General features: G+C 42.2%; 1 protein-coding gene across 1 annotated transcript in view; it reads right to left on the minus strand.

Annotated features, from left to right (window-relative positions):
• The window catches only part of LOC8023776 (dimethylglycine dehydrogenase, mitochondrial), a 42,484-nt gene that overhangs the window by 4,733 nt on the left and 18,971 nt on the right, over positions 1–18,780 (minus strand). The window contains exons 5-13 of the mRNA XM_029968552.3: positions 13,459–13,666; positions 8,393–8,502; positions 7,369–7,507; positions 6,125–6,323; positions 4,967–5,086; positions 3,680–3,834; positions 2,717–2,934; positions 1,669–1,799; positions 87–304 (exon numbers count right to left, since the gene is read on the minus strand). Of these exons, the coding sequence (XP_029824412.2) occupies positions 87–304; positions 1,669–1,799; positions 2,717–2,934; positions 3,680–3,834; positions 4,967–5,086; positions 6,125–6,323; positions 7,369–7,507; positions 8,393–8,502; positions 13,459–13,666 (1,498 nt within the window). The remainder of the gene's footprint in view (positions 1–86; positions 305–1,668; positions 1,800–2,716; positions 2,935–3,679; positions 3,835–4,966; positions 5,087–6,124; positions 6,324–7,368; positions 7,508–8,392; positions 8,503–13,458; positions 13,667–18,780) is intronic.

Here is an 18,780-nt window from a genome sequence, read left to right on the forward strand (position 1 = left end):
TTGATGCACTTCTAGTGAATTCCTGACACCATAAAAGTAAAACCAACCTTTTTCTAATGCCCAAGCTTTATGCCTCAAGTCCTTACCTGTGTACGAGATCCGTAGTGCAGTGACAGGTATTCCGGCAACAGACATTTCTCGTGCATGCAGGAATGGGAACTTGTCGTCGTCCAAAGACACATCAGTCAATTTCGACAGGACATTGGCAGAATGGGGTCCTGCAATACCCAAGGCTGCTATCCTGTCGGTCACGTTGTTGATTTCCACATCTATCCGCCATTCCCTCACGTGATCTTCCATCCACCTTTGTGGTGAAGAAAGTGCAAGGTAACTGAACTCACTGCGGCAGTAAAGGCTGGTTCAGACTTTTCTGTTTGAGTGGGATTGACTGTGTTGCAATCGGTTAAAACTGCTTCCAGTGGTCTGAGAACACACTTGCACCACTTATCGAGTTTCCCTGGACCACTTCCACTCTATATTTTATGCATCATTTTTCTTTGTGTGCTTGAAATCATTCTTACTATGCTATAAGAGACCACTTTTATAGATAGTGCATAGCTTTGATTCCGCAAATACCGTAAAACCTTTAACCCAGTGCTTCAATAAATGAAAATTTATGTGCAAATATTGGAGTTTGAGTTGGAAGCGAATTCGAAAGGGATAGTGTTTTTGGCTGAATTTTCGAATTGAATATTGAATAGTTTCTTCAGGTCTTCCACTACCGTGCACCATGCTTAAATGAAAATTCAGCTGAACTCATGAAGGTTGTTGCCAACCTTTCACTCGTCCACTTCTGAGCTCAGATTATTTTAATAAAACTATATTGACGAACTGTGACATGTAAACAACAGATTTGTCACAGCTATCCCAATTGAGAGGATTTATCAGTGTGCTTGCTATATGCAAATATTCTTTCTTCTACTTCATATTTGACAAAAAAGGAAGAAAAAGAAAAATCATGAATGATGAACTCAGGCTGTCAAAACATCGCCGCTTAACATACTTGTGCATAATCGCGGCGGGATAGCCTCGTTGAGTGTGCTTCTCGCCGAGCACCGGTGCACTGCGGAGAAGCAATATCCGCAAAGCCCGCGAGCTCCGCAGGTATTGCTTCCTCGCAGTACACAATCGTTCGCGGAAAAACCCACTCAACGGGGCTAACCTGCCGCGGTCAATAGTATGAATATCGCAGTTCACCTCAAAGTGAATTTCGAATAAAACATTATTCGAAACAGCTGTTCGAAAATTCGAATATTCACACAGCACTAGAAATTATGTTTCTCGGTGAAGACAAAAGGCGGTTGCACTACGGCATGGCCCAACACGAAAACAAAAATTGAAAAGTTTTACCGAGGCCCGTTTTCTCCACATAGGAGACTATGGATCTCAGTAGTTAGAGACTTCTTTCGGAATCGCCTGTGGATTTTGTCTATGCTTGTATATATATATATCTTTCGGCTTGTCTTGGGAGTCTAGAGTTGCCAGTGCTTCATCTAGTATTTATATATGCAGTTTAGAAGTGTTCCAGATGTGCCTGATAGGTGGCGCCAGTGTGTTCTCTCATTGTAAGCGGTTGAGATGCAGTCAGTCACACTCAGACGCAAATGGGTAAATCAGCCTCAATCACAACACTGAAAGCCGTACGGTTAAATGCGGCAGACGTCATACCTGAGATCGTGCAGCTCAGATCCTGATCCCGTGATAACAAAGTATTTGTCTTGTGCGAGTCTCGTCACCGTCACCTCGGCATAAACTTTGCCCTTTGGCGTCAGCATGTGACTGATGTTGATCGAGTTAACCTGAAATGCATTTTTTTTAAATTTTTGTTGGAATGGGTGTTTTAGGGTTTCTAAAAACAATCAAACTAACCCCAAAAATCCTGCAGTTGAAAACTTTGAATTTCAACCGATTCGCAGGAGCACTTGAAAGGAAGCCAAAATACAAGAGAAATGCCTACAGAGACGACTTGCAGGTGACGGGTTTTAAGGGTCACTGGTATGCCTCACTCCAAGGATTGCAGTCTCCCACCAGTCGCCTTAATAATACCAAGGAATTTCACACACTTGTATCGATTTAGGATTTTGATAAAACTGCACTTCGCTCCTATATTCTGTTAAAATGCTGTAAGTGTTTGAGCATCTTCAATTCCCACCGATTAATATTAAAGTCGAGTGCTACAAGCTATGTTCCAAGACAATTAACTGAATAGAATGCATACTGTTGCAAAAAAATACTTCACTCCCAAACAAATTTTTGGCACAATATTTAGGTTACGAGACTGATTTTGTGTATCATAACATGCTTCTATTGAGGCTTCTACTTCGTAACACTAGTGCATGGCATCACTTCTCACTCAGAATGAGTCGCAAAATGTAAACATTGCGCTTAATTTTGGTTTTGTTTCTCTGGCAATGTTTATTTTGTGACATGTATGTCTGCACTCCAGGTGCTTCAAAATATATATTTTTATCAATTCAGTGTCTTTAGGAACGATCCTGAAATATGCTTCTATTACGGGTCAGTGTGCCAAGATGTCAGAATCTGTTCTGGGAATTCGGTGTCTTTTTAATGTTTGTTGGAAGCAGACTGTCATGGTGAGCTTAACATTAAACTTAATAGCCTTTCAGAATTTTTTTTTTACTAATAGTGAATGGGATTATTGTAGGTGCTTCGTTCTGATAAGAAACATGTGCTGACAGAGACAAACAAAGCAGACCTTCGGGAGCTTGTTGGCAAGCAGCCTGTCCAGGAAGATGTTAACGTCCTTGCCCGTGACCTCCAGCTTGGCAAATGGTGTCAGGTCAATGATCCCGACGTTCTCCAGGACGAGCCCACATTCTCGCCGAACAGGCTCGAACCAGTTAGCTCGGCGAAAGCTTGGACTGTAACAGCCGCTTTCCGCTTCCGTCGCAAACCACGCTGGCTGCTCCCAACCTTGAAAGCAGAATCAAACATAAAAGTTATTTTATCATTATTTATTTATTTATTTATTTATTTATTTATGTTATACTGCAGACCCAGAGGGTCCAGGCAGGACATACAAAAGAAAAAGATGCATACTTGTGAAGCATTATGATGCAGTATCGAAAGTTTAAGAAAGTTATATTGCCTAAGCTCTCTTGTAAGGATTGCTGACATACAATTTCGGTTCTCAGCAGGCAAGATCTTTCCTTTTCTCCCAGAACACGAGGGCAGGAAAGTTGGAAAAAAGAGAGAGGAGGGGAAGGTTCCACATGCATTCTGCTACCATGAGAGGGGATGATCAAACTTTGGGGAGGGAAAGGGTGAAGGAGAGAGAGAATATATTTGAAAGGACAAATTGAAGAAAAGTAGAAAACACAAAGTGCGTGCTGTAGCTTTAGGCATAATTTCACTCACAAGTTACTCCAATCACATCAAAATATATCATAATGTTTAACATAATATAGATAGGTATGCATGAGATCATAGAAGAATAGGCTGTAACATTGTCTCAAAGTCAAGTCACTGCTATTGCTTTGTTGCTTAATAAAACACTTTTTTTTCTCTAGTTTGCTCACTTTATCAGGCCTGTAGTGCAGGTGGAGACATACTCGATTAGTCACATAACTTTCTCGAATGAGTACAGCAAGGCAGCATAGCTTTGTGACATAGAAAGATACCATACTAAGAAGTCAGCAGGGTCGTAAAGTATTCTCACCAGCGTGAAATCCCATCTGTGCCCCCCTGTCCAGATGCCGCTGGTAGATCCCGCTGACTCGCTCGGTGGGGCGCCCAGTCCACCGTTCTTCCTTGGGAAACGTGAAGCTGTTGTTCATGCCGTATGTTTCCTTCGCCTTCGCAAACAGGTAGGACCTAAAAGAAATGAAATATCTCTTAGTCCTGCAGATAAGGTTGGAAAACACAAAATGGGCAGCATGTTTTCAGTTGCGCTGACATGCGAATGACATCACAGAACACTGTGACATCACATTAAACTATCGTGTCCTGTTACACTGCATCACATGATGTAATGTGATATGAAACCATAACATCACTTGACACCATAGCATCATATGATATCAGGTGTCACATGACACTGACCTGTCATGTCACACAGACACAAATTTAGCATGACAGATTTAGTGCTCTCACGAGATGACGCCATGTTGTGGTGTCACCCAGAATGGTCACAGGACATCATGATGTCACATTGTTGTATGGTGTCATGTTACATTGCATCACATGACGTAATGTCATGTCACATCATGACATAACATCACTCGACACCATAACATCATATGACACTACAACATGTCATGTCACGTGGACAAGTTTAGCAAGACAGATTTAGAGCTCTTAAGAGATGTGACATCATGTTGTGGTGTCACCGGGTGCATGTGGAATGATGTCACAGCTCATTGTGATGCCACATTACACTATGGTGTTATGTTACATTGCATCACATGACGTAACATAATGTGACACCATGACAACATCATGACATCATGTGACACCATAACATCATATGACACCAGATATTACATGACACAATGACAGCCACACAGACGCAAACTTAGCGTGACAGATTTAGTGCTCTCATGAGACGTGACATTATGTTGTGATGTTGCCGGGTGTCACACGGAATTCCGTCAAGGGACATTGTGACCTAACATTACACTATGGTGCCAGTGTCAGATTACATTGCATCACATGACATAATGTCATGTGACACCATGACATAACATCATGACATCACTCGACACTGTAACATAATGTGACATGTCAAATGACATCATGACAGGTTATGTCACATGGTAAAGTTGTCAATGTCCCATGACGCAAGCACCTGATGGTATTTCGTGGCATCATGTCACACTTTCTTTGGATATACCAGTCCTATGAACACATTCTGAATTGATATTAATTAGGATACATTACACCACATGTTTCGAATAAAAAAAAAGCCTCATATGGTGCATGCTGAAGACACTTGCAAAGCATCTACCTAGTGACCCATTTTCCAAAACGACCTGGATCAGTCTCGATGAGGTCAAAGGGCGGCTCTCCATTCACAATCCACTCCGCGAGGTACCGCCCCGCTCCGCCGGAATGGATGATGCCATAGCTGCAATTGCACACAAGTGGAAGCATACTTTAGCAATGGAGAAATAGTGTTAGGTGTTTTTGAAGTTTGGAGTTTTTCTGAAAGTATATTACTAATCTGTCATGTCATTCTGGAAATTAACTTTTCTTTACAAAAGGTTCTACTGTATTTCTTTTATAGATATAGTTCCTCTGGCCACTGCTGAATATCATCCGTTTTTAGTAATTGTGTGAGAAATATTGAATTCTTTTGTTTATATTCATACCATGCATTGGGTAGTGAGATTTACTTTATAAAAAAGACATTGTGATTTGTAGTTATTAAATTTATTTTTCTGTTTAAAACTATGTTTTTCAAAGATTCAGATTTTATATCAATCTATTAGTTTGTTATTTTACTGGAAAATTTGCTTTAAAAACTTTCTGGTATAGTGCTACTAATGGTACAGCTTCTTTCCCCACTAGTGAATGCCACCAACCATTTAGTGTAGTGGTTCTCAAACTTTTGGTCATCACGGACCCCTGACACACTTGTTCGGAAACCTCCAATTCATTCTGCACCAGAGATATTGTACAATGACATAGGAGGGTTTTTCTTTTTTTGGAGCTGTCTTTTGACTTGGCAAGGACCACCTCCATGGATGTTCTCGAGGGCCCCTGGGGGGCGCAGTCCACAGTTTGAGGACTGATGCTTTAGTGATTATGTGAGAAGTATTGTAAGGTGTTGGAACTATTTCAGAGATAAAAAGAGGGAGGGGGTGCATTTTCTTCCCCCCTCCCCCATACAGCTTACTGGCGGTAATTGAAATGTCAGTAAGTGACGATCGCCCCCCCCCCCCCCTCCCCATTTTGACAACACTGTTGCACGTAAGATAAGCTTAGAGGGTTCACAATTTCCAACAGTGCATTCATCTATTGTTTTTTCTGAAAATTGTCTCTGCATAGAGGGGTCCTACTTGTTTGGGCTATAATTTCTCTCACCACTATTAACTTCCATTAATTATAACAAGTTCAATGGGCATGCAATTTAGAGATTTCACAGAATATCAGGACTACTCACGCAAAACCGACAGCCACCCAGAAATTCGGAGCGTGGGGCATTGGTCCGATGCAGGGTAGCGAGTCGGCCGTGTACATGATGGGACCAGACACCGTGGTCCGTATCTGGGCAGTATGCAACGCTGGAACCAGCTCCATGGCAGCCTCAATGTGGTCCGAAAGGCGCTCCAAGTCCGGAGTAAAAAGTTCTTTCCCAAAGCCTGTTTAGTCGAACAAAGAAAACTGTGACGTGACTTCATTAGAGAAGTCACGCAACTATGTCTACATTTTACATTTTTAATTGATAGCTTTATGACTCTAGGATGAGTGTTTACATGAATCAATTTCTATAGGCACAAACACAAATGAACATTCAGAGGTTAGCAAAAGGTGATATAACTTCTGCAGTGCACTAAACATAGTTTTACTATATTCTGATAGTGTCCTGAAAATTTTATTTCATCTGAAAGGACTATGACACTGAAAAGTATAATTCATACTGTATGTGCCATAAGTACAAACAGCTTGATTCCATTGTCATAAATTTGAACATTCCTAATTAATTTTTTATTTACATATGGACACAATAAATCACCTCTCTGTTCAACAGTCCCACTGAGTGAGCAAACAGAAAGGTGAAGGGGAAGTGAATGTTGCATCGTGTTTTTCTGCAATATTAAAGCAAGACATAAAAGCCAGTAATTGACACCATTTAGGTTTTTTAGATTCAACAAGATTCTTTTAAGGTCAGTGGCATAGAAACAAAGGGGGAAATGTCTGGGGTGATCGCCCCCAGACATTTTGAGTAAAGGACTTGAGGGAGGGGAAGGGAAATCCTTCTGCTCCCCTCCCGTTGTCTCCCCCCCCTCCCCATCTCCCAAATATATCTGAAGCCACTGTTTACAGCCCTATAGAAGAGATGAGTGGAGAGGAGGAATCGGCCAATCGTAGTGAGCAGAGAGCTTTGTGGGAGGGGCTTGCCTTACTTACCTTAACCTGGAAAGGACTATAGTTAGAACAGCATAGGTGAGAACGGCAGGGAGGAGCTTCAGTTGTCCTGCCTTCAGCACGATCACGCTTTCTACCTTCAACAATGCTTCGGCATCTCAAGCAACCACGAGTGCGCATGCACAGCCAAAGAATGGTGGAAGGCATGGAGCGCATGCTGAAGACTGGGCGTTCAATGGACACGCCCCGCCGTTCTCACTCTGTCGGCGACTGTAGCTCGTCTTCAGTCGTTCAAAACTGATGAGCTCGGAAACGCACCAGGCGGCACCCGATCCGTGACCCACTCGTCGCAGATCTGCATCTTGTCCTGGTGCTCGTAAGGGCCGACCAGCATTCCGTCCCTTTCTTGGCGGAGGTAGAAGCCCCCTTCCAGGTGCCGAATCACGGGGAACTCCTTCTGCAACACCGAGTGACATGCGGCAAGGAGCTCAATAGACCAATCTCACCAAGCGTTCGACGCATGCGCGAGGCAGCCATAACTTTAGTTCACAGGAGGCAATCGGCAGTGCACCAGATTGTTCGTGCCCTGCACGCGCAGAGCTCCAGCCAGATTGTCGCACGCGCAGAAAGACTAAAGTTTTCTCGATGCATTGTGACAGCGGTGGTGTAGTCAAACTGGCTGGTGAGATCGGTCTATTAGGAGATACCGATACCTCCTTAGAGAGAAAGCTATTTCTCTTATCTGTCCCTATGTATAAGGTTGTGCGAATAGTGGCTCGAATCGAAAAGCGCTGCGTCATTCATACCCTTGACAATGCAAGGGAAATCCAAGATGGCCGGTTCTTTCAGCAGTGCAGAAGCTAGGGATGGCGCTGTGCTATTCGATTCAAACCACTATTCGCACATCCCTATCTATGTACAATATATTTGAGTAAGTATGGCTTTTGCCTTCAAACTAGGCAGTTGTAGCAAAGGAAAATTGAGTCCTTTGAAGGCGCTTTACGTAATGACTCGTATATTTGAGTATTGGTATGGTGATAACCCAAATGCAGCAGACTGCTAAGAACCATTCATTTTGTGATTACTTGGCATGGTCGGGTGTTGACTCGGGTTGGGTGGTACAACAAGTATTGGCTCCAGCAGAATCAGAAAAGTTGTGCTGGAGCCAGTACCTTACATAAATTTAAAAACAAAATATGGGCTTCTGTTTTGTGTTCCCTAGTCCATGGGTTATCAAAGAATATCCCTAGTGTCTTCAAAATATGTCCCTAGGAACTCTTTCCCTGGAAGATTTCAAAGAGGAAACATGTTATGAGATTTTGAACAATATGTTTTGCACTACCTTTGTCTTTTGGAGCTCCGGAACGGAGTTTGTGATGAAGTACTGGTGGTGAATTGGAACCAGTGGCAACTCGACACCAGCAAGGGCGTTGACTTCGTGGGCCCAGAAGCCTATTAAAAGAGAATTTTATTAGCAAAGAATGTTATAACTCAGCTTTTACGATTTGTGGATATGAAACTCTCTGGCTTTGCTAGAATTAAAAGTAAATAAAATGTATAACTATTTCTAGGGACCTTTTGCATTCTATTTGCTTTAGCAGGTTGTTAGGAACCAGACTTGTGCGTAACACGTTACAAATAATGGATTACTTGTAATCGATTACATTTTACTGTAATTTTGTAACGCTTCAATTACTTCCTTTGACGAGTAACGATCCTTGTAATTTAATTACTTCTTTGCTGTAATTGATGACAAAATTACCCATTACAATTTTCTCAATTTATTTATTTATTTATTTTTTTGCAAGAGGGTTTAGAAGTGCTAGAGTCACTCAGTTCTGGGCAAAACTGGTGGACAGGTTAAGAAATATCTGCGACCTGGAGAGGAGGAAGCAGACGAAACCTTGGAAGATAGAGCAGATGGAGTCCCCGACACTCGTAAGCTCCAAAGTCCCTGAGGGAGAATGAAAACCGCGTTCACACCAAGCCGTTCCCCGCTTCGCGTAACCTGAGCGCCCCGTACACGAGGCGTCTCTTCTTTAATTTCGTTTTATCTTTAATACCCGAGAGCTCAGTCTTTCAGCCTGACTCGGGCACGAAAGGTTGTTTGTGTGTCAGGCACGTAGCCAGGTTTTTGTTTCAGGAGGGGGGGGAGGGCCACCCATGACAAAATGCTGTATGAGGGGAAGGGGGAGAGGAGGCTCCAGCAAAATGGAAGATTTGGGGAGGGGGGCCAGGCCCATGGGCCTCCTCCCTGGCTACGTGCCTGTTGTGTGTTCTGTTCGCCAAAATGACCTGAAACGAAACAGAAAGGAGATACCGCCTCTCTAGTCCAAGCTTGCGTTTGCTTTCTCCTCTCTTCCTCATAAACTTTTCTTAACCTGTTACTGATTTTAAGAGCGCAGCTCTTAGGCGCCCGTTTCCAACTTGAGCGGCGTCGGCGTACCGCGCGGTGCATTATGCGTAAATTTCCCCGCTAAATCTAGCAGAAAAAATTGCCCCGCTAGATTTAGCGGAAATATTTCCCCGCTAAATCTTTCGGAAAATTTTCCCCGCTAAATCTAGCAGAAAAAACATCCCTGCTAGATCTAGCGGAAAAATTTCCCAGCTAGATTTAGCGGAAAAATTTCCCAACTAGATTTAGCGAAAAAATTTTCTAGCTAGATTTAGGGGAAAAATAATGTAGCGGAAAATTTTTCCCCGCTAAATCTAGTGGAAAAACTTTCCCCTCTAAATTTAGCGGAAAAATTTCCCTGCTAAATCTAGCGGAAAAATTTCCCCGCTAAATCTAGCGTAAAAATCTCCCCTTTAAATCTAGCGGGAAAAAATTTCCCTGCTAAATTTATCGGAAAATTTTCTCCTAAATGGGAGGCGAGAAGGAGAGGAGGAGGCTCATAGCCTCCTCTCCGTACCTTCCCCTCCTTCGCCTCAAGAGCTGCGCTCTAATTTGGCGTTACGGGGAGTTGTAAACGGCTTTCTTTTTTTTTTTCTTACTTTTTATATAAGATTCGCATCTAGACGATTTCTATACTCCGCTTCACCTTATGTCCGGATGCAGCGGACGCCCTACAAGCTATCCCAGCCAATCCCGCTCTGTGGAGGTAGTCAGTGATACGCTTTCCGCGTGTCGTGTCGCTGTGCCCCCTATCCAAGGTAACGTGACCAGAGCTGGCAGTAATGCAATTACTGTAATGAAATTACAGTAATTTAATTACTTGTTCCAGTAATTAGTAATGTAATTCATTACTTTTTGTAGCAGGTAATTTAGTAATGTAATGAATTACTCCAGCGACGGTAATTGTAATTAAATTACCTAATTACTTTTTCGCACCAGGCATATTGTTTTTGTCCACAATACACAAGAGCGCTTTTCTTTTTATTTTACTTTTTCCTCTACACCTTTCCAAAAACGCTCTTTGGCCGCCGCTATGTTGCTGATGCTAATGCGGCTGGTGCGACTCTCGCGCGCGCTATCAGCTAGACATTTTCTGCCACTCTCTTGAACTGTGAAAACCCGCTCAGCGCGATTCTCTACCTATGTTTTGCGGTTTTGCATTCGACGTTTTCTGGCCCATCTTGAAAGTTTCCGCTTACTTTTTCTGATGCATACTGTGTACCCTCTCTGTGTTATCTTCCACTGTGAGAAATAGGGCTGGTAAGTGCCTTCCATTCGAGCTTTTCTGCTCGACATTCTCGGGAAGCGAAGGAGGGGAAGTAGGTAGAACTATGGCCCCTGGTGGAACGGCCCTCGACGCGATTTTGCGAACAATGAAAATTGTTCTCCCCCTCCCAGAGATAATCCGCGTAGGGTCCTCAGTCATCTCCAAAAATAGTTGTCCGGGTTGGGGTGGGAAACGGATCAGTCGCGTGCGTTCCTCTGTCCATCGGTAAACATGCAACAGAGAGTTCTAGCTGTGTGCCATGAACTGTGTAAATAATGTAAATAAAGTTATCTGTAAAAGGCAGTTATCAATAGCTCCTTTATATTTAAGTCAAATTTGGGGGTTTTACGTGCCAAACCAACGACGGGCATTTGGCACGCCCCAGCGGAGGACTGAGGATTAATTTGGACCACCTGGGGATCTTTTGACGTGCAACCGAAAGCTCGGTTACACGGCGCCTCCTCCGCAATGAGCCTCCGTCAGATTGCGGGCACCTCGGCCGGGAATGGAACCCGCCACATGGGAATCCGTAGGCCAGCGCTCTCGCCTCGGAGCCACCGAGGCGGCTTCCTTTATATTTAAAAGTATACAAAAGTAGTGCGAAAGTAATGTCATTACTTTTAAAAGTAATTTGTAATGGTAATTAATTACTTTCTGGCTGTGGTTATTTGTAATGTAATTTAATTACATTTCAGCAATTTTCAGCAAAGTAATTAGTAATGTAATTTAATTACAAAATATGAGTAATTTGGCCAGCTCTGAACGTGACGCCCACACGGCCTTGGATTGGCTCTGAGTGGTCATAGCATTCACTGTTGGCCCGCTGTCTTTTTTATTTTTTTTATTTATTTTTTCTTGTATCCTGTTGTTTTCAACTCCTCTTCAGAGGAAATTGATGTATCCAATTAACAATACATTTTTTGCACATGTCGGAGGTGACGTGCTGTTCTCGTTGTTATAAAAATGAACGATAAAATCAATGTGTTGTTCGAGTGTTTGCTTTGTCGGCCACTACTCAAGATTCTTTTATGTTCAAGGGCGACCAACTCCAACATGCATACGCACATAAAGGTAACATGCTTTTTTGTTATGTTGATCATTTTACTGGGCATTTTTAAAATGTTTAATTATAACACTCTAAATTTTTGGGATGCTTAGAAAGTTTCGCTCGGCAGCTTTAGGTGACAAGCTCTAGTTTTCTACTTTTCTACGCATATTTCCAGCAGCGCTGTTGTTCGTCTACCTTCTCATCCTTGTACATGTCTTTGGACTGTTTTTGGCTTTTGACGAGGAAACAGTTTGTATTCAAATTCATGAGCATGCTCCTACAAGTTTTTGACTGGTTTAGGGGGTATCACTTTTAAACATTTATATTCTTAGTTCTTGTATAGCACATTTCATTGAGTTTGTCAAAATTATGTCTCCATCAATAATATTTGTTCCTGAATAATATCCCTCCATGAACTCTGCCAATTGAAACTAGGAGCTCTGTTCATGACTCCATGATTCGTTGGCGGATGACCGACGGAAACTTCGAGATACAACTGCAGATGAAACTCAACAAGGTGTAGAGGACAAAAAAAAAGAAGATATGTATAAATGCAGAACACCTGTCTAAATGTGTATATGTGCTACCGTAATAAAAAAAAAAAAGTTTTATTAAAAGTAACCTGGGAAGTAATCGATTACTTTAGAGTAAGTTTTTGATTACTTTTTTGAGGCTGTAATTGTAATTGTAATCAATTACTTTTTAGATTGAAGTAATTGTAATTGTAATCGGTTAATTTTTTTCAGTAACGTGTACAAGTCCGCTAGGAACTCAAATGCAAGGTATTTGTGAAGATTATATATATATAATAGTCGAAGGAGACATTAATTTTAACAGGGTTGAACGAGGACAGCACATAATATATTTTTGTGGCAGTTTTCCACTAAATCATCTTTCTTGCTATTTACACATCTGTATATTTGTAATTCTTATTATGTCGCAAAATACAGAGCACACCTCTATATTACAGTGAACATACACCCACACAACTAGTGAAACGTTTTAAAAATAAGCAAACAACAGATCAAGCGCCCACCCCTATCCTTCTAAGGTAAGCCATTCTGGCTAACCGAGATTCTCCTCCGTGTCATCCGCTTCTCCGAAAACACCGGTGCAAAGTGGTGAAGCTTGACACGCAGGCGTCAAAGCAAACGCCGTGAAGCCCACCTACCTTGTGCCCCTGTGCATTTTTATTCGCGGACCCTTTCTCCCAGTTTTTCAAGTATATGCTCGGTATTTTACGGCGTCTGATAAGATTTACTGCTTATTTGACATACAAGCTCCTTTATCCACTGGCTTACACACCAAATAATCAGTTTGCCAATAAACTAAATACCCAATGACGTGAACAAAAATAAGCAATCAGATCAGCGAATAATAAATGTACTTGTTTCTAACTAAATCAATCAATCAATCGCTAAAATCATGTAGGCAAACAATGGTTATAGTGTTTTTTTATAAACAAATCAATTAATCAGTACAATCATGTAAGTTAACAATGATTGTGCTAATCCCTCGCTAATAAACAAATAAATTATTTAATCGCTACAAAAATAAATGCAAATAGTGGTTGTACTAAATTTTTATAAATAGAAATCAATTATGCAATCATGCAAGCAAATAATGGTTGTCCTCATTCGTAAACAAATTACATAATATCAATCAGGCAATTAGCACAATCAGCTGCGAGTGACTGACCAGCACAGTTGACCACGTTGGAGGCCCTCACGGTGCCCTGGTCAGTCTCGACCGACCAAGAGTCCTCCCCGTGCCTTCTCTTCAGGCCCCGCACTCCCGTCTGCTGGAAGATGCGGGCGCCAAACTTCTTGGCCTCCGATGCCATTGCCATCGTGAGGGAATACGGGTCGATGTGTCCGTCGGCTGGATTGTACAGACCTCCCAACACCTGGACAGTCAGTGATGGAGGGAAATTGGAAAGGAAAAGCTGAGACAAGTTCCATTGTCCAGCTTTCAGATTGACCGATTTTCACCTGGATCAAGCTCAATGATATGATAGACCTTCTCGCTAGAATACTAGACTGCCAGGCCGCGGTAATGGAGGGAAGAGGAGCAGCAGGCCAGGGGTGATAGTTAGGGGGAGAAAATTGGCTTAGAAGGGAGGGAGAAATCATATGTTTGTCTTTTTACACTTAGGCCAGGTGGCGCAAGCTACCACCCGTTATAACGGGTATAGCCATTAACATCCATCCATCCGGGTATTGATTTTGAAAGCAGCACCACAAAAGCCACAAAGGTAGTGGCCGTACGACAAACCACCTATTTTCTTTTCTTTTCTTTTTATTTTGGGAGAATTTCAAGATTTTGGAGTTTTCAGGTTGTATCAACCAACAATGTGTTTGTAATCAAGTCCGCGTTTGCCCACACCAGAGTGTGGGCACTGCGCGTGCGCAGAAACCAGATTAGCGGGAGGTGGAGCGTCTGCGCCGCACCGACATCAGCGCCACCGCAGCGGAGTGACGTCAGAGCCAGGAAAGTTAAAAACAAAGAAAAAAAGTGCACTTTACAAGCGAGAAATTATGCGAAAAATAAGTGACTCATTGTTCAGACTGAATCAGTCGCTGCGCTTGTATTAGGACAGATTTGTTTTTGTGTCAAAATAGTTACAAGACTAGGGATGCCGCGAACTTTTTTCGAATCGAAGTTTCGATGATCGAATCAAGCGGTTCGAAAGGTTCGAAAGATTTCGATTTTTTTAATTGTCTACATCGTAAAATTCGACGGAAGTCGAAATTTCGAACTTGTTGAGCTAAGAAGTTCGACGCTTTTCGAAACCGTCGAACTTATTATGCTAAAAAATTCGATCTTTTTTGAACTTTCGAACTTATTGCGCTGCAAAGTTCGATGCTTGTCGAACTTCCGAACTTGACTGACCAAAAAATTCGATGAATTTCGAACTTTCGAACTTATTTATCAAGAGAATTCGAAAAGTTTCAAACTTTCGAATCCTGAAAAGTCAGAATTTCGACGAACTTCGAACTTTTAGGGTAAAAGTTCGACGTTCGTCGAATTCGAAAGACCAGTGGACGGTTTCATTTGAATTCAAGTAGTGAGGTACATTCGTAGTTTTTTTTTTCTCTCGAACTTTTACATGCGGCGCTGCGTTCCTTACGAAAGACAATGGCGTTTGTTTCAATGTTCTGGCATGCTTAGTTTTAAAGAAATAAATTTCCGAAGGGGCGAGGAAGGACGACGGGTTTTTGATGATTATCGTTTGTGCCAGATTTGAAGCGCGCTGTAACCGAAGCTATTTGTGGTAGAGATGTTATACTTTTTTAAGAATGATCTATGGATAGCCTAGGTAAGTGCCGTCTTAAGATGTGATTATTGTTAGTCAACGTGAGTTTCGAAGAAATGTCCAAACATGTATCTACATGCAATTATGCCCTAAACTTGATATTTATTTTTGTCTAAGTTGTTTGAGGTATCGCATTTAAATTAACACCACAGACAGTACATATCATTGCCATCTGCAGAATACAAAATAATGTATTCATTGTTTTTTCACGTTAAGGAATAAATTAACTCATGGGAGAAGATTTCTAATAGTGTTCAAGTTCAGCACGTCATTAAAAGAAAACTTTTTTTTTTTTTTTTTTTCGCTTTACGATCCTGGGACGTGTTTCTTTTAGCCTGTACACATCTTGGTAAAAGAAACTTGTTTCGAAGTTCTGAACCTCTGAATACGCAAGAATACAAAACTTCCGGCGAATTCTTGATAGTGTTTTTTTTTTTTTTCTCTATCTTTTTATATCCGCATTTATTGTTAAGCTTATTTTGTTCATTAATGGCACAGTTAGGTCGAAAAGACATAACTTTGAACTCCCGAACCACTAAGCATGTGACTAGTGCCTTTTGACAACGAGCTTCCGACAATGACCATCTACGCGATCTTTTATGCAGTGAAGAGCGACAGTAGCTATACATATGCATAAATAATTTCGGATTAAAATACGCTCGATCACGCCCTTTTCCCCGTATTGTTTTCTTTAACGGTCCAAAATATCTGGAAGGGAAAAAAGACTGGCTGGAGGCCCCCCTCTCCCCCCTTCCCCTGCATTTTTCCTCTTCCGACGCAACTTGTATGGTAGAACGCTCCTCGACCTCGAGTTGTGTCGGCTTCTGTGCTTTTTGCGAGGCGATTCCTCCATCCCCGAAAATAAACCTCCAGGACATTTAGAAACTTAATTTACTATATGCCAGCGTCACTCGGGCGGCGATCGATCGGATTTCTACCAACGTGCAAGGGGTGGAGAGGTAGTTTGCCAGGTCGATTCAAGGTTTTTCTGAGCCTCAACCACCTGCCCGCCCCTGGCCGTTTCGAACTGGATGAGTGTCGTAAAACAGTGCGTTTGTGTGATCACTACTGCGTGATGCACGTTAAAGACCCCCCCCCCCCCCCCCCCTTCCCCACTCCGGGCTGGCGGTCACAATTACTGATCCATGTCACACGTCACTCTGCACTGGCAAATATTCCAGCACATCCGGGACACTCGTCGCCTCATTTAATTGCATGACCAACTTCGCGGAATCTAGATATCACACCCTAACTTTTTTAAACTTGATTTTGTGAAAACCAGCGAGTCGTGAAAACGTTATTTGAAACAAACTGTGGAGGAACTTGAAAACCGGACTTCGAACTTTGAAAACTTGGACTAGAAAAAAATTCAAAATCTTCGAAGTTTTTTTTTTTTTTTTTCGAATTTAGCGTTAAAAGAGAATCGAAACCTTCGAACTTTTCGAACTTTATGCAGAAAGAAATTCGAAAACTTTGAATTGTTCGAACTTTATGTCTATAAAAATTCGAAGCGTTCGAAGTTTTCGAATTTTATTTCCAAAGAATTTCGAAATCTTCGAATTTATCGAACCTGCAGTAAAAAAAATATTCGAAATATTCGAATCCGAAATTTTAGAAACCGTGAAAGCTTCGAACTTTTCGAATTCGAAACTCCACTGTGATCGAAAGTTGCGAATTTTTCGAATTCGAACCTCGGTCGGTACGAAAAAATCGAAATTTTTCGAAATCGAACCTCAGTTCGCTTCGCAAATATCGAAACCTTTCGAAATCGAACTTGGGGTGGTTCGCGACATCCCTATACAAGACTGCGACTCGAAAGACCATATTTCCCCCTTTTGGAAGGGAAGGGTGAAATATGTTTCGATAAAAGATGCTCCGGTTGCTAGTACTGGATAAAATTGGGTCTTTGCCCAAGAACAAAGCATAATGTATTAATTAAGTTCTCGGCCATCTATAAATTTAAAATAGCACTGTTAATCGTGGTCTTCACTGAAAGGAACGCGGCACCCTCACAGAAGATGTTTTTTTTATAACAGCTTGGTTACGACATGTATGTAAAAAAATTTGTTTTCCCATGAAAATTTAGAAAAAAAAAATGGTCATGCAATATTTATGCCAAAAAATAAAATCTAGAACAAAGAACCATTTATTGATTATTCTTTAGATCATGTATCACTTTCAACTCTGGTCTTTGCGTCCTAAAGGGACACTGCACCTGCACTCGCTTATCACATTTTTTCAAAAATTTTTTTCTTATTTTCTTACATCTGCTTGGATAAGACGCGAGTATAAAGATATATCCTTTAAAAAATAATAACACAATATTTATGCTTTTCCCCCGGCAGCATCCGAGCTGCCGAGAGAGATGCACAACAGCGCATGCGCGAAGAACAATGGCGCATGCGCTGCTGCATGCTGCTGCGTCTCCTGCAAAAAAAAAAATGATGGTCGCTTCCCGCTGTTCATGGAAACTTGCTCAATCACAGAGTCATATTTTACTTCAACGACGGAGATTTTTTAAATATAGTGTTCACTGATGAAGATTGAAGGTCATACTTTCAACTTCGTTTTCCTGGGTAAAAAAAAAAAAAAAAAAGAAGAAGAAAACACAAGCTGTGGTTGTTGTGTTTATTCTAAAATTATGTACCTTGCCGGTGATTTGTACACTTGCCTTCACAGACTAATCCTAATCCCCTCCTGTTTATCCCCTCCCCCTGGGGCCGGTTTTCTGGTGAACGCGGGTATCCCTCCCGGCGGTTAGCTGCAAGAGGGATTTTGAACTCACGTGGCCGGCTCCCTAAAAACTAAAGGTTTCCTTGCGTTCGGTTCTTCAAGTCCGACTTTGTGCGCAGAAAGAGGGCGAACAGGCTTGAAATGTGAGTGAAATAAATCGCGGTCGCGTACTTTAGGAGCGGTATGTAAAGTTATATTTCTGGTAAAGATCATGTTAAGCGAGAATCAAAGAAAAACGGAAGGCATGGCTTACATCCGCTGAGCGGAATCGGCTTGATTGCTAGATACTAGGGAGTTTTAGCGAGTCGTTTTTCAAGCACACGGTTCCGAAATCACGAACGGTACAGCTGGTCCGTTCCGTGAAACCGTACGTCAAATTTCACATACTTTAGCGAATCGTAAAAGTGGCGCGACCGTGTAAACGATGATGATGATAGTGCTTAATGGTGGCGCCATCTTCTAGTAAACATGTGAAACATTCTGCAACGTGTAAATCCGGGCCGACGGTGGCGGACACCGTGGTGGCGGCTCGTGTTTCCGGCGTACGACTGATGTAAACAAGACGGCCGACGTAACATTTGCCGGTCGGAATTTCAAGAACTCCGAAGCTAGATAGAGTAAAAGGTGTCTGAACGACCGTAAAGGTATGTGGTGTGTCTCCGTCTTCTTGAACTTGAACGATCGTTCACGTTGTGTGCCGTCAAACCAAATCATTTCGTCTGCTCGCGGTCGCCACGGCAGCTAGTCTGCCCGCAGATCGCAAAAATTTACTAGCATGCGCAGTTTACAGCATTCACGATCGCTTACCATTGTGAGCAGTCCTCGAAATGATTTGGTTCAACCTCTCAATTGAAGCAGACTAACAGGACGGCAAATCACCTCCCGGTGTCCTAAGCCTAACGCTCGGTTGGGTCGGCGAAGGCGGTCGCTGAACCGACCGCCATCTTTTTTTTTACCCGAGTCGTGAACGG

The sequence above is a fragment of the Ixodes scapularis genome, unplaced genomic scaffold, assembly GCF_016920785.2.
Source record: "Ixodes scapularis isolate PalLabHiFi unplaced genomic scaffold, ASM1692078v2 PGA_scaffold11__112_contigs__length_91849675, whole genome shotgun sequence".
Classification (NCBI taxonomy): domain Eukaryota; kingdom Metazoa; phylum Arthropoda; class Arachnida; order Ixodida; family Ixodidae; genus Ixodes; species Ixodes scapularis.